A 16,997-nucleotide genomic window follows, 5' to 3' on the forward strand; every position below is an offset into this window, starting at 1 on the left:
TCCTAGGAGTAAACAGTTAAAATATGTAAAAAAATAGTATCAGGAAAGTTAAAGACTGGGAGAAAATATTTTGCAAACCACATATCTGACAAATGACTGTGCTGTGCTGTCCTTAGTCACTCAGTCATGTCTGACTCTTTGTGACCCCAGAGACTACAGCCTGCCAGGCTCCTCTGTCCATGAGGATTCTCCAGGCAAGAATACTGGAGTCGTTGCCATGACCTCCGTCCAGGGGATCTTCCCAACCCAGGGATCAAAGTCAGGTCTCCTGCCCTGCAGGCAGATTCTTTACCGTCTGAGCCACCAGGGAAGCCCAAATGACTAGCATCCAGCATATATAAAGAATTCTCAAAATTCAATGAGTAAAAAACAAACAAGCAAGCAATCCAATTAGAAAAGGGGCAAAATACATGAACAGACATGTCATGGAAGAAGATATACAGAAGGCAAAGAAGCACAAGAAAAGAAGTTCAATATCATGAGCCATTAGGGAAATACAAATTAAAAAAATAAAATGAGAGGTAGTACACACCTATCAGAAAGGCTGGAATAAAAAATTCCAGACATTAACGCAAACAGGTGAAGAGGTGGAAAAACTAGATTGCTCATGCATTGCTGATAGTATAAAATGACACAGAGACTAGAAAAAAAGTACAGTTTTTTAGAAAATTAAACATGTACTTACAGTATAATCCAGCAATTGCACTCTTAGGCATTTATACCAGAGAAATGAAAACTTATGTTCATACAAACACCAGCACATGAATGTTCATAGAAGCTTTATTCAAAATAAAACTGGAAACAACTCAGATGTCCTTTAATGAGTGAAGGGTTAAACAAAATGTGGTGTATCCATGCCATGCAACACTTACTCAGCAATAAAAAGGTGCAAACTATTACTGATATATGCCAACAACTGGGATGAATCTCAAGAAAATTATGCTGAGTGGAAAAAAGCCAATTCCAAAGGTTACATACTGCATGAATCCATTTATATAACATTTTTGAAATGACAAATTATAGAGATGGAGAACAGACTTGTGGTTTGCAGAGGCTAGGGAGAGGATGAAATTTGGAAATGTATTTGTTTACATAAAAGTAGCACAATGGATCCTTACAATCGAACTGTTTTACATCCTCACTGCAATGGTCACAAAGATCCACACATGATAAAACTGCATAAAACTAAATACACACAAACAAATGAGTGCATATAAAACTGGTGAAATCCAAATAAGATCCATAGGTTGTATCAATATTGACTTCCTGGTAGTGATATTTTTAATACTATAGTTATACAACACCTTACCAATGGGAGAAAATGGGGAAAGGGTACATAGGATCTCTAACAATTGCATTCATATCATAATCATCTCAAATTTTTACAAAATACATTTGTAAATAACAGCATTTACAATAACATCAAAAATACATAATTATTAAAGTATGCAAAGTCCTCTCCACTGAAAAACAAAATAACATCACTGAGAGAAATTAAAAACTTAAGTAAATGGTAAGAGAATCTACATTTATCAATGAGAAGACTCTGTATCATTAAAATGGCAATTTTAATGCCCCCAAACCTACAGATTCAACGCAATTCCAATAAGAATTCTAGAGGCTTTTTAAGAACGGAAATTGACAAGCTGATTCTAAAATTTACATAGAAATATAACGAACCTAAATTAACTAAAGCAATTTTTTTAAAAAAGACCACAGTTAAAACATCTGATGTATTTCAAAACTACTGTATTGAAGACATATGGTATTAGTATAAATATAGATCAATTAAACAAAATAAATTCCAGAAATAGGCTTACACAAATATAGTCATCTGATTTTTTACAGAGATGCCAGGATAATTCAAAGGAAAAAAGATTCTTTTTAAGAAATGATGCTGGATCAACTGAATACCAACATGTGAAAAAATGAACATCAACTTTTATCTCACACTATATACAAAAATTAACTTGCAATGGATCACAGACCTACATGCAACAGTTAAAACTATACAATCTCTAGAAGAAAATCTATAGACAAAAACCTAGGACACAAAATACATGAAGCATAAGAGAAAAAGCAATTCTTTAAATTTATAAAACTTTTGCTCTTCTAAAGCACTCTACAAAATCAAAAAAGGCAAACCACAGGACAGGAGAAATTATTTGCAACACAGCTGACAAAGGACTCTGATCTAAAATATATAAAGTACCCTGAGAATTCAATAAGAAGAAAACAATTATTAAAAGGGAAGGCAAGAGTTGAACAGACATTTCACAATAAAAAGACAGAACTGGTGAAAGTCTTATCATATGATGATGATGACAATGTTCACACATCATTCATCATGAGAGAAAAGCAAGGTAAAACACCACTGAGATACCCTTATATCAGAATGACTAAAATTTTGTGTAACTCTTAAAGGGTGAAAGACAGTGGTATCTTTTCAGGAGCATTTTTTTTCCCCTGGCATATAAACTTTGACCATAATATTTCATAGGAAATCATTTTAACTGCTTTAAAATCATTCATTTTCAGCTATGATTCTAAGAATAAAATTAATGTGAGTATTAAAAAAAACAATGACTAAAATTTTGAAGACTAACAAGATCATGTGTTTGCAAATATATAAAGTAATTAAACTTCTCACACACTATTGGTGGAACAGTAGATTGGGAATAGTCACTCTGGAAAACAGTTTTCAGTTTCTCAAAAAGCTAAACACCCACCTATTAAGCCACCTGTGAGGAAGTGTTAACACTGAGTTAACACTGTTTATTCTCTGTATTTCTCCAAGGGAATCATCACTGTTCCATGGCCAACACTTGGCAATGGAGTCTTTAGAGAGCTTTCTTTATGTTAGGTATTGATGATTCTGTTACATAGTCCTACAACAACAGACCTTACCCACTAGCTGGTCCAACCACTTTGCAGAAACATCACGACTGACAATGTGAACCCAAGTTTCACCTGCTGCAGCTGGCTGCATGTCAGGATATACCTATGTGACCAGATCCCCATAAAAGTCTCAGATCCTGAGACTCAAATGAGCTTCCCTGGACAGAAATATTCCACACATACTCCTGTGTTTCACTGCCAGAGAGAAAGCACGGCCTGTGTGCTCAACAAGGCAAGACCAGGAGGCCTATGTCGTTACTCCCTAACCACGAATACATTTATTTTTCCTCCTGCTTACGCTGTACTCCTTGTTGTAATAAATCTTAGCCATTATTGTAAACTGCTTTTGAGTCTTATGAGTCCTCCTGAAATCAAAGATATCATCACCTTAATCATCACAAACCTAGGTATCTACCCTCCCCCAAAAAACAAAAACGTGTACCCACACACAGACTAGTACACAAATGTTCACAGTGGTTTTATTTGCATTGGTTGGGAACTGGAAACAATACCAAAATGCCCATCAACAAGTGAGTGAATTAAAAATCAGGATATATACAAACAATGGGATACTAATCAGAAAAGGAAAAAAAAAAAAGGAAAGACTATTAACATATACAAAAACATCAACAGAACTCAAAATCATTATGCTGAGGGAAAGAAGCCAGGTACAAGAGTGTACCCAGTATGATCACATTTACATGAAATTCTAAAAAATGAAAACCAATCTATAATGACAGAAAGCATATCTGTCTAAAAAATGAAAACCAATCTATAATGACAGAAAGCATATCTGTCTAAAAAATGAAAACCAATCTATAATGACAGAAAGCATATGCGGTTGCATAGATTCAAGGCTGTAATGAGGGTGGGGGGGCAGGGGGGGTGTGGAATGCAGCAGAGATAAGGAAAGCCTTAGGGATGATGGAAAGTTTCTAAACCATGATTTTATTTTTCAACACTCACAGTTTCAGGTTCTGCCATTAAAGAACCTGATCTAAGATAGATACATTTGATAGCAGGAATTTGAGGAAGTTTCCTATGTCATGGATTTGACTTCTCTTATAAGAAAGTGAAGTCATTTGCTGGAGAGCAGAATTTATCACAAGTTTGAGGCTTTGAGGCGAATGGCAAAGGACTGAAAAAGACATAGGAAAAATAGAAGAACTATTTGACCAGAAAAAACAAGAAAATAATCTGGCTATGGAAGGTTCATTTGATGCTGGCAATCATGAAAGGGTACTGCTGTCAATAAACTCTTACTTAACTCCCTTTACCAGGAGGTGCTCACCTGCAGGGAAACATGGCTGCACTTGTACAGGACTGAGTTTGGACCAGGGGCGGGGATTGTGCTGGGTCTTTGTTGCTGGGAGGGCTTCTCTCTAGTTGTGGTGAGCGGGGCCTACTCTAGCTGTGGTGCACAGGCTTCTCATTGTGGTAGTGTCTCCTACTGCAGAGCACAGGCTCTAGGCACGTGGGTTTAGCAGTTGAGGCACATGGGCTCAGTAGCTGAAGCTCTCAGACTCTAGAGCACAGGCTCAGTAGTTATGGCACATGGGCTTAGCTGCTCCGCAGCAAGTGAGATCTTTCTGGACCAGGGATTAAACCCATGTCTCCTGCACTGGCAGGCAGATTCTTTGCCACTGAGCATGAGAGACACTCCAGAACTGAGTTTTGTCAGATAAATCCAACAAATGTACAAATGAGGAAGAGGAAGATGTGGTAGTCAGAATAATGGCCTCCAAAAACATCCCCCCCCTAATCCCCAGATCCTGTGAGTACATCACCTTATATGGTAAAAGGGAGCCTGCAGATGTGTTTAAGAATTCTGAGATGAGGGTAGTTATTATGGATTATTGAGGGAGGCCCAATGTAATCCCAAGTGAAAGTCGCTCAGTTGTGTCCGACTCTCTGCGACCCCATGGACTATACAGTCCATGGAATTCTCCAGGCCAGAATACTGGAGTGGGTAGCTTTTCCCTTTTCCAGGTGATCTTCCCAACCCAAAGATTGAACCCAGGTCTCCCATACTGCAGGCATATTCTTTACCAGCTGCACCACCAGGGAAGCCCATCTAATCCCAACAGTTTATATAAATGGGAGAAGGTGGCAAGACAGTTGGAGAAAGAAATATAACCACAGAAAAGGGTCAGAGTAGTGTAACATGAGAAGACTCAACCAACAATTACTGGCTGTGAAGATGGAAGGAAGCAGAACCCAAGGAATGCAGGCTCTAGAAGCTGGAAAAGGCAAGGAAAGGAATTCTCTCCTAGAGCCTCCAGAAAGAGTATAGTCTTGTCGACACTTTGATGGTAGCCAAGTGAGACCAGCCACCTGAGACTTTAGACTTCCAGAACTGTAAGATAATTTGTGCTGTTTTAAGCCAAATACAAAATATAAAGTTTGTTATAGCAGCTATAAAGAACTAATACAGTAGATGAAGCAAGAGTTTTTCTAAAAATACTGTGGTATCTATACCAGATAAGAAGGAAAGTAAACGAAGGTGATGGCTACTGGAGAAATGGAGGGGCCAATGAGAGCAATAATGAAGATGAATTAGTACAGCTGCTGCTGCTGCTGCTAAGTCGCTTCAGTCATGTCCGACTCTGTGCGACCCCAGAGATGGCAGTCCACCAGGCTCCCCCGTCCCTGGGATTCTCCAGGCAAGAACACTGGAGTGGGTTGCCATTTCCTTCTCCAATGCATAAAAGTGCAAAGTGAAAGTGAAGTCGCTCAGTCGGGTCCGACTCCTAGCGCTAAATAGCACTTAAAAAGTAATTTTTATAAAACAAAGGTGGATGAAAAAATAGTCCAGAAATAGTAACAGAGGACAGAGACTAACAGCACCACTTTATACACTCATCATGAACAGGAAATGTTTCCTACTAATCTTTGCATCCCAAATATCCAGCACAAGGTCTGCACAGAGTCAGTAATTAAAGTCCAAGGAATAAGTGAATGAAGTTTTTTTTAATATCGTTCTTATCACAAGCTGCTCCTAAAAAGTAGATAGAAAACCTAAAGGCCAACAGAAGAAAGATAAATTATTAAGGGAACAAAGCTAGTCAGAGACAGAATTATTAAGGGAACAAAGCTAGTCAGAGACAGAATTATTAAGGCAACAAAGCTAGTCAGAGACAGAATTGAAAGAGAAGAAAGACTTTGACTTTTTATCTCTTCCTAGATACCACATGCCACCACTTTTAGGAAAATCAACAAATGAAACCTTAAAAAGGATTTTAATAGATTTTCAATATTCCTATATTCAGACTCTGCACATAGCATGAAAAAGTGGAAAAGGGGTAGAGACTGTAAATCTGAATGAATGTGTATAAATATTTGTTAAAGGTTTCCACAAATCAAGATAGTAAGAATAATCTCCACTTACTTCCCTCTTCTGTCCCCAAAACAAAAGTAATAAGATGTGATACAGTGAACATATATTATTTATCTGCCCACACAGTAACATTTTCCTTAGGGCAACCACATTCCACATAGGCTGTTCATCAGGGTGCTCACCCACCGTCCATTACAAAAGTAACTCAGAATCTAACCAATAGAAGCACCCCATTTTCAAGATCACAGTGAATAATGCAGGCCAATTAAAAACCCCATCCAAGATTTTCTGCCACAACTAGTAGAAGAAATTGCCTTTTGCCTAAAGAAAATAAAGTTGGAGCTGCCAGCAGCCTTAGTCCTCAGCCACAGGCAATAAACCCACACTCAGAGCAAAAGAGAAGCAAGAAGATTCAATGATATTATTATAATCCCTGGGTCCAAAGGATCAATTCCATCCCCTATCCTTTTATTTTTGGTTTACTACTTCAAAGCAGATTTCTTCCAGCTACAGGAGCAAGAACACTCATTAAAAAAGTCAGGAAACAACTGTCTATAGAACTTAAATATGCTATACAACCCAAGCTAAGTAACTGTTTCTATAACCAAAAGTAGAGCTCCTCAGAAATCATAGTTAGGATTTCTCTCTTCCTCCTGTCCATTATAACAGAGACTCTCTTACAGAAAGTGAAATGTTTAAGAAAAAACTAGGTGGATTTTATAGAGAAGATATCTGCATTAAATAGGGAAAAGGATCCTTGATCTCTTAAGGTACCACCAAGTTCAAATATTCTTTATTACCTTTTCTTTTGTACAGCCACCAACAGTCATAAAAGGTTCAGAACAATATACACGCACCAATACACTCTCTAATTCATAATGTACGCATAGGTATACGACAAACTTGAAACCAAGTCCCAACTCACAAGCCAATTTCAGTCAGTTTCTAGCACGTGTAGTCAGAATGAAAACGAGAAGAGAAACAGATATCCTCCCCCAAAGGACTAATCAAAGGTAACAGGAATAAATAATAAATAATTTTCAGATTCCAAATAATAACTTGCAGGTCTCCGGTCAAAAACACCAAAAAGATAAAATTAAACAGTGTGATCAAATGATAAGGGGCTTTAAATATTACTTTAGTGCACAGAAATGATTATATGCATATCTTATTGTTTTTATTAAAGTAGTTGATGTACAACATTGTATAAGTTTCAGGTGAACAACAGTGATTCACAATTTCTAAACGTTACATTCCGTTTACAGTTATTATCAAATATTGGCTGTATTCCCTGTGGTGTACTATATGTCCTTATAGCTTATCTATTTTATACATAGTAGTTTGTACCTCTCACCTTTCTAGCCTTTGTATTTTTATTCAAATTACTGTATGAAAAAGTCCTTATTCCTTATAAATTACTAAGTTTTACCTTGCTTCTTGTCTTCACTTTTGATTTGCTCTTCTGTTTTCTTTTCAACTTCTTCTTATTTAAAATTTTCTTATTCCTAAAAATTAAAAAAAAATGGAATAAAAGAATGATGGAAGTTCATATTTAGACTATATAAAGCTACTAAAAACAGGTACTCCCAAAATTACGAAACAATATATACTCTAGGTGTACATACAAGATACTAACATACAACAGAGCTATTGACAAGACAGCACAATACTGGATAGCTAAGAAATATACATTATATTTTAAAATGTGAATTCTGAAAATACTTTTCTAAAATTAAAAAATGTAAAAAGGCATCAAATGAAATTGTTAACACTTTATTCCACAGCAGGGCTGCTAATAAATATTAGTTATGTTTCCTTCCCAGAAAAACCTGCTCTTTGTAATAGTGAGGACTACAATGCAATAAAGCCCAGGAGTCCATTTTTACTAAATTACTCTAAGAAAACCCCAGCTCACACACTCCTCATATGCAGCAGCCAGTTTTTCATTACCCACAGCCCTAAGATCAAATTATCCTTTAAGCAAAAGAAAGTCCCTTAAAGACTTTGAGGGAAAAAAAAAAAAATCTTTAATTTGGCAAAGAATAAGAATTATAGTGGAAGAAATAAGAATCAAGGAACATGTTTTATTTTCATCTCATTTAATATTTTTCATGTCTACCATGTTGAAGTGTATACTGCCAGGTACTAAAGACAAGATGAAAAAGACAGTTCTCGTCCTCAAGGAACTCTGAGACTTGAGTGAAAACCATAGTTTAATGATCCAACAGAAGGATGCTACTGCTACAACAAAGACAAAAGATGAAGAGGAGGAGGAGATGAGGAGGAGGAGGAGACCCTAGATGCTATGGAGGTCAGGTCCTTAACACTTGGTAACGAATGCAATGGAAGCTGTGACCAGAACAAAAACTGTAAGGCTAGGTCACTTGGAGGTAGGAATGTCATTCACAAAACAGGGAAATCAAGGGGAAGAATTAGTTTGCAAAAGGAAAAAATAAGTTTGCTTTTGAAATGTTTGAATTCAAGATACATTTAGTCAACAAAATACACATGAACAAGCATATGAAAACTTAATGCTTCAGCTTCATACTTTAACCACAAAATCTTATTACATATCATAAATAGTTCTTAAATCTACATCAGCTCTTTGCATTTGCATCAGGAATTTATGCAAATCCGTACCTCATATAGGAATTCAGTCAACTTAAAAAAACAAACATTTTTTGTTTTGTTAAAAACCAAATGAATAGGTAATTCTCCCACTACAAACTCTATCAGTATGTTCTCAGTTTTTTCCCATAAAGACCAAAAGCACTTACCTGGTTTAAAAGATTCTCTACCAAGACCTGACTCTCCTCATTTTGCATCCTTTTCCAACTTGTTCATCATATTCCAGCCACAAGGACTATTCTTTCAGCTGTTTGAATCTGCTACGCTCCTTAGGGCTCTCATGAAGTCTTCCTGGAATGTTATCCCACATCTCTTGCTAAGTAACTCCTATTCATCTCTGAGGCACCAGTGTAAGAGTCACTTACTCAGAAATGTCCCAGACTGGGCTAGTTTCCCTAACATGGATTTTCATTTCATCTTATACATGTGTCTCATCACATAACCTACAACTGCAATTACGCTTAGAGTTATCTGTTTAGTGCTGCACTCGCACCAAGAAGTAAGCTTCAAGGGTTCAGAGGCCACATCGTTCTTGCTCACTGCTTCAACCTCTTTGCTCAGAAAAGTGTCTGAGATAAAGGACTCAAACTACTTTGAGAGAAAGTGGGAGGAAGGAGAGAGGCCAGGGAGAAAAGAATTTCAGAGCTATAGTTACCAGCCTTAGAGTAAAGTAAGGGGAGGGTCAAGGATGGACTCATGGATACATTTAAAGGATATCTAGCCAGAAACATCCTTTAAGGAATTATGCACAGGATTATTTTCCTCAGATTTTCATGCAAAGGAAGTAATGGAAATCATGTATGCACATGGGATTTCCCCACCACAGTATAAATGCTACAAAAGACAAGGGAAAGAGAGTAATAGTATCAAGCGTGACACACGGATAGATATACCTGCTCACACAATCTACTCGACTATGAGCAAAAAATACCTATTCCAACATTTTCCCTCTTAACACCTGCATCAGTCTCTGACACATCATGGATGTTCAAGATACCAGACGAATAAACAAGGTGATGAAAAGTTAATGAGTATTTTTCATGTGTGGTTTAGAAAATCAACTTTCCTTTATACTCAAGTTTATGTAAGTGAAATCAGTTATTTGACCAAAAGAAATAAGTAAATACTAAAAGGTTAACCCCTTTTATACAATTTAGAAAAGCATCAAGGTTCATTCAAAAACCAATCATTATAGAAACAGAATATGTGTATATGTGTGTGTGTGTGTGTGTGTGTGTGTGTGTGTGTGAAGTCACTCAGTTGGGTCCAACTCTTTTCGACCCCATAAACTGTAGCCTACCAGGCTCCTCCGTCCATGGGATTTTCCAGGCAAGAGTACTGAAGTGGTTTGCCATTTCCTTCTCCAGAGGATCTTCCCCACCCAGGGATCGAACCCGGGTCTCCCACATTATAGGCAGACAGGAAGTGGTGGTGATCCAAATTAAGATGGATTTCCTGAAGCCTACTTAACACGGACTTAAATTTTCCAAAGCATACACCAACACTTTCGTCTGTTTTGTATAATGGACTTCCTTAAAGTTCAAATGACTTGATATGTTTTCCTAAAATATTTGTATGCATTTGGCATCTAATTAGTTATAACAATTTTAATGAATCTGGACCCACCAATTCTGAATATACACATCATCTGACACTTTCCCCAAGTCCCCACAAATTGATTTTATTGTGTTTTTTGTTGATGTGTCTTGTTATAGAAGTAGAGGGTTGCCCAAAAAATCCAGTAAAAAGCCAAAAATTATAGGTGGGAATTCTGTGTTCAACTTAGAAAATAAAAATGCTATTTATTAGTAATACAACATCCTACTATATGACTGCATTTCAGAACTAAGCATAAACTTTTCATGCTATCTAAGGATGGATAGACAAAAGAAAAATTCTAGAAAAAAGCCTTACACATTAACATTTCACCATGGAATTTTTGATGATTTAGGACTTTAAATCTTAAATCAATAAGAGCTTAATGAAGAATGTCTGGAATTGGTCCTGTAAGATTTTTAGTCTTCTTACAAAAAGAACCTCATACCCATGAGATTTGGAAGAATTATGGGTGGTAATGAAAGGCAATCGTTATTAACATGCTTTAAATATTTATTTTAAAATATTTACTTTAAAGATTCTAAACAAAAAATTCTCTTAATAGCTACCAGTTCAGTAAAACCAAATACTTCTGCAACAAGAACAAATATATTTTGCAAGTTGTTCCACATTACATATCATTAGCTTCTATATCCATTTAACACTAGGTCTATTTTCTAACAAAACAAAAATCAGCCATAAAACTTCACTAACTCTAAATCTGTTTCTCTGTTTGCAAAATAAAAGGGTGAAGGAGATTATCTCTGAAGTTCCTTCTAACTCTAAAATGCTAGTATTTAAATAAGCCAAAATTCAAAGAACATATGGAATAAGAGGGTTTCAATCATTTGTTCAATTTCCCTTAGAAATGAGAAATGAAAAATTCCCAAGTCTATGGTCTGAGACATGAATAAGCAAATTTTTTTTGTAAAGGGCCAGACAGCAAATATTTTATGTCTTGTGGGCCATAAGATCTCTGTTACAACTGCTCATCATCTGCTAACATGAAAGAGTCACAGACAACACAGTAACAGATTAGGGTGGCCGTGCTGCTAGTGGTGAAGAAGCTGCCTGCCAATGCAGGAGACGCCGGAGACACGGGTTCGATCCCTGGGTCAGGAAGATCCCCTGGAGGAGAAAATGGCAACCCACACCAGTATTCTGGCCTGGGAAATCCCATGGACAGAGGAGCCTGGTGGGCTACAGTTCATGGGGTCACAAAGAGTGACCTGACTTAGCGACTGAGCATTACAATCTAATTGTGATTTCTGAATACTGAAATTTGAATTTCATACAATTTTCATGGGTCACAAGACATTTTTCTCCTTTGACTGATTGACTGATGTGTATCTATTCATTTTAAAATGTAAAAACCAGTCTTATCTCACAAGGCGTACAGAAAAGGAACTGAGCTGCATTTGGTCTGTGGCCCATAGTTTGTTGACCCTGGCCTAGAGTATATTTTGATAAACAGTCTCATATCAGAAGAAAAAATGTAACTATTAGCATGCAACACAGATAAAACTATTCAAAACATCACTATGCTTATACAAATAAGCACTCTGAAAATTATCTGCCTTTTCTTTCTGCAAAGACAAACTCCTGACTTTCACTTCTATTTTACTAAAGAAAGATACCAGATAGGAACAAGTCATCACTTTTCCTTCAAAAACTGGACTAATACAAGAAAGGTCTGGAAGCAACAGGGGAACTAGATGAATCCAGATATGGACGAGCACTTCCCAGAAGAGCTGCGATCACCGGCATCTTCCTGCATGAGGGCATTTGCAGAGTGTGGGTATAAGTGAGGACTGAGTTCACTGCTGCTGCTGCTACTGCTGCTGCTAAGTCGCTTCAGTCGTGTCCGACTCTGTGCGACCCCATAGACGGCAGCCCACCAGGCTTCCCTGTCCCTGGGATTCTCCAGGCAAGAACACTGGAGTGGGTTGCCATTTCCTCCTCCAATGCATAAAAGTGAAAGTGAAGTCGCTCAGTCATGTCTGACTCTTAGCGACCCCATGGACTGCAGCCTACCAGGCTCCTCTGTCCATGGGATTTTCCAGGCAAGAGTACTAGAGTGGGGTGCCATTGCCTTCTCCGTCCAAAACTATGGTGCCATCCAAAGAAGCAAAATAATGTGACAGTCAAGAAAAAAACAGTCAGGTAGACTCAAGACAACCCAGACACTGGGAAGCAAGGACTTGACCTCGATGCAAAGATGAACAAAATGGATGAAATGATGTAATTTTCAACATTCAAAGAAAAAGCCAAGCGGATTTCCTGGAACAGAAAACTCAATACCTGAAATTAAGAACTTGTCAGAAGACTCTAAGAGCAGAACAGAGCAGAGGAAAAGAGAATTCACTGACTTGAAGAAAAGCCAAGAAAAAATATCATCCAAACTCAAGCACAGAGAAAATAATGTAATGAACAAAAGAGTATGAAACATGTGAAACATAGCCAAATTGTCTCATATTCATGTAACTACAATCTCAGAAAAAGAGAGAAAATAAAGAATGGAACAAAAGCAATATGTGAGGAAATAACTGATGATACTTTTACAAAAGTAAGGAATGAAATCAACCTAGAGATTCAAGAAATTCAGGGAATTCTAAGAAGGAAAACACAAAAAGAAAACCACACGTAGACATACCAACTGCCTGGCACAGTCAAACCGATGAGATAAAGGATATAGAGAAAATGTCAAAAGTAGCCGGGGGGCGGGGAAACATTTGAAGACTGACAGGTTCCATTTTTTGTGCGCTGAAAAGCGCTGGGGGGTAGGGGGAGGATGGGAGGGTTAGCAACCTAGAATTATATACCTATCAAATATATCCTTTAAAAATGAACACAAAAATAGGGCTTATCTCTAGTGGTCCAGGGGTTAAGAATCCACTTTGCAATGCAGGGCACACAGGTTTGATCCCTGGTCCTGGAAAAGCCCACATGCCATGAAGCAATTGAATCTGAGCGCCACAAATACTAACCAAGGCTCTAGAGCCCCAAGAGCCGCACTTACTGAGCCCTTGTGTGGCAGCTACTGAAGCCCATATGCCCTGGAGCCTGTGCACCACAACAGGAGAAGTCACCACAACGAGAAGTTCTCGCACAGCAACTAGAGAATAGGCCCTGTTTGCTGCATTTAGAGAAAAGACAGCAATGAAGACCCAGCACAGCCAATAAACAAATATTTTATATAATGAAGAAAAAATAGAGATGATTTCAGATCCACAGAAGCTGACATAATTTCCCATCAATACACCAATACTATAAGAAGTATGAAAGAAAAGACTTCCTTTAAAAATTGCAACGTCAAAAAAAATAAATAAAAATTGCAACGTCAAAATTTTAAATAAAAGAACATAGACTAAAAGGATTGCAGAATATATATCCTGCACACACTCACTGGCCTCTCCAAAAAAGCTGGTGTGGCTATATGCTACTGCTAAGTCGCTTCAGTCGTGTCCGACTCCTAGCGACCCCATGGACTGCAGCCTACCAGGCTCCTCCGTCCATGGGATTTTCCAGGCAAGAGTACTGGAGTGAAGTGCCATTGCCTTCTCTGTGGCTATATACTTGATGAAGTAATTTTTAAGGCTAGAAGTGCTATCAGAGATGAGCAGAACATTTCACAATGTTGCAAGGGTCCATTCAGTAGGAAGACACAAAAATCCTAAAAGTGAATGTGTATAATAGCAACAGCATAGCTTCAATATATAGAAATATATTGAGAGATATATATATAGAGAGAAGTTAAATATATAGAGAGAGAATATATATAGAGAATATATATAGAAAGAAGTTAAATATATAGAGAAGTTAAAAGAAGAAAAGACAAACCCACAGTTACAAGATCAGAATTTAACATCTCTATGTAACTGATAGAATAAGCAGAGGACAAAACAGTATGCAAGTAGGAGGATGTAAAACCATGATTAATCAACTTGACCTAATTAACAGACATAGAAAATCACATCCAACAACTGCAGAATGCATATTCTTTTTTAATGCAGATAGCCTATTTTCCAAAATAGATGATATGCTGGGCCATAGACCAAGCCTCAACAAATTTTTAAGGACAACGATCACAAAAAAATTAAACTATAAAACAACAACAGAAAGAAAACTATGAAATTCTCAAATATTTGGAAATCTAAAAAACAGATTTCTAAATAACCTAAGGATCAAAGAGGCCTCCATCTATAATGGAGGCCTTACAATGGAAATTAGAAAATATCTTCAATGGAATAAAAATGAAACATGACATATCAAAACTTGGGGAATGCCACTAAAGAAGGACTTTGAGGAAACACATAGTTTTTTGCATACAAATGTATTTGATGAAAAAAGAAACTCTGAAAGTAAATGATGTAGGCTTACAACTTAAGAAATTAGAAAGAAGAGAGCCAATTTAGTGTAAAGAATATAGGAGAGAAATTAAAATAAGAGCAGGTATCAGTGAAACAGAACGAGGAAATGAAGGAGTCAAAACTGGTTCTCTGAATAGACTAATAGATTTCTAATAAACTTCTAGCAAGATTGGTCAGAAAAAAATAAAACCACAAATAACCCACGTGAGAAATAAATAAGGAAGGGGACATTACTACACACACTGCCTCTAAATTTCACAACTTAGGTAAAAGGACAAAATAACTTCTCAACACTACACAAGGAAAAAACACAATGTCTGAGTTGTCTTCTGTCTATTAAAGAAACTGAATCCCTAGTCAAAATCTTCCCACAAAGAAAACTACACTCAGATAGCTTCAACGGTGAATTCCTCCAAACACTTAGAGAATTTGCTGGTACAGTCACAAATATCAGTCTCAGACTAATTCTTCCAGAGAATATAAAAAGAAAAAAACATTTCCCAGCTCATCTTATGAGGCTAGCATAATTCTGACACCCAAGTCTGAAAAAGATACTTTGAAATAAGAAAATATCAGGCTAGTGTTTCCCATGAACATAAAAGCAAAAATACTACATAGCAAAAAAGTGGAAAAAACCCAAATGTTCATCAGCTGATAAACAGATTAAACTAAATGTGACACATGCATATAATAGAATATTATTCAGCCATAAAAAAGAATGCAGTGCTACATTCTGGATAAACCTTGAAAACATTATGCTAAATGAAAAGAAGCAAGGGCCACAGAAGATTACAAATGGCATGATCCCATTTAGATGAATGTCCAGATCCGCAGAAACAGGAAGTTGATTACTCGGCTTGCTAGGGGCTGATGAAAGGTGACAGAGAGTGACAACAAAAGGACACAGGGGTTACTTGTGGGTGAAGAAAAATGTTCCAGTTGAACAACTTTGTGAATATACTAAAAATAACTGAATTAAATACCTTAAAAAGTTCAATTTTATGGCATGTAAACTACATACCTCAATATAAAAATACAAGGAAAAAATGCCATTGACCTAAAAATAATTTCAGTGTCCATCAGCATATAAAAAGGATAATAAATAAAATGCCAAATTTATTTTTTTTTAAGTTTCTCCTTATGCTGAATAAGGGAAATAAGGGAGCAATATGATCATTTCAACAGAAGCATTATTTTATAAAACTCAACAACTATTTGTGATGAAATGCTTCAGTAAACTAGGAAAAGAAGAGATGTTACTAATCTCATTAAGATTATCAACAAAAACCCTACAGCTAACATTATACTTAATTATACTCAATAATGAAAACTTAAAGACTTCCTCAAAGTACAGGGAAAAAAAATAAGAATTTACACTATTACCACTTCTATTTAATACTGTATTGGAAGTCAGTAAGTCAAGCAAAAGAAATAAAAGTCATAATGGTTGAAAAGGAAAGAGCAAAGCATTGTTATTTGTAAATAACATAACCATATTTATAGAAAATACAAAATAATCCACAAATAATTAATAAATGAACTATCAAGGTCAGCAAATACAAGACCAATTTTTAAAAATCAATTAATTTATAAAACATCATATGTAAATTGCAGCTTCTCTATAGAAGCCAGACTTATTTCTCCTATGTAATTAATGTAATGATATTTTCATTGTGTTCATGCATCACTGAATAAATTAGGGCAGGATAGTAGTCTGATTACTAAGTAGGAAACTTTTATTTACTTAACTTAGGCTGATAATTAGTAATAAGAACAGAGATTTTAATAGTTCAATTGGTCTAGGAGAGAAATGCAAAGAGATTTCCTACACAGCTTCAGTCTCTTGATTTTTATCTGCAAGTCTTTATATCAGGATAGGAGTCTTTAGGTTGGGGGGTCTTTAGGTTTGAGGTAGGGCTTCCCAAGTGGCATGCCTGCCAATGCAGAAGATGTAAAAGACGCAGGTTTAATCCCTGGGTTTGGAAGATCCCCTGCAGGAGGGCATGGCAACCCACTCCAGTATTCTTGCCTGGAGAATCTCATGGACAGAAGAGCCTGGTGGGCTACAGCCCATAGGGTCACAGAGAGTTGGACACGACTGAATCAACTTAGCATGCAGGAGTGGGAAGGGAAGGGCGGGGAAGCGTAAGGCTAGGCAGTGAGCAGAC

General features: G+C 36.9%; 1 protein-coding gene across 18 annotated transcripts in view; it reads right to left on the reverse strand.

Annotated features, from left to right (window-relative positions):
* The window catches only part of MYCBP2 (MYC binding protein 2), a 266,865-nt gene that overhangs the window by 223,330 nt on the left and 26,538 nt on the right, over positions 1-16,997 (reverse strand). For all 18 annotated transcript variants that reach the window (XR_009740049.1, XM_061435145.1, XM_061435153.1 and 15 more), the window contains exon 2: positions 7,665-7,740. Coding sequence is in view for 17 of the 18 variants with exons in the window: in XM_061435145.1 (XP_061291129.1) it covers positions 7,665-7,740 (76 nt within the window). In the remaining variant the exon portion in view is untranslated. The remainder of the gene's footprint in view (positions 1-7,664; positions 7,741-16,997) is intronic.

The sequence above is a fragment of the Bos javanicus genome, chromosome 12, assembly GCF_032452875.1.
Source record: "Bos javanicus breed banteng chromosome 12, ARS-OSU_banteng_1.0, whole genome shotgun sequence".
Taxonomy (NCBI): Eukaryota; Metazoa; Chordata; class Mammalia; order Artiodactyla; family Bovidae; genus Bos; species Bos javanicus.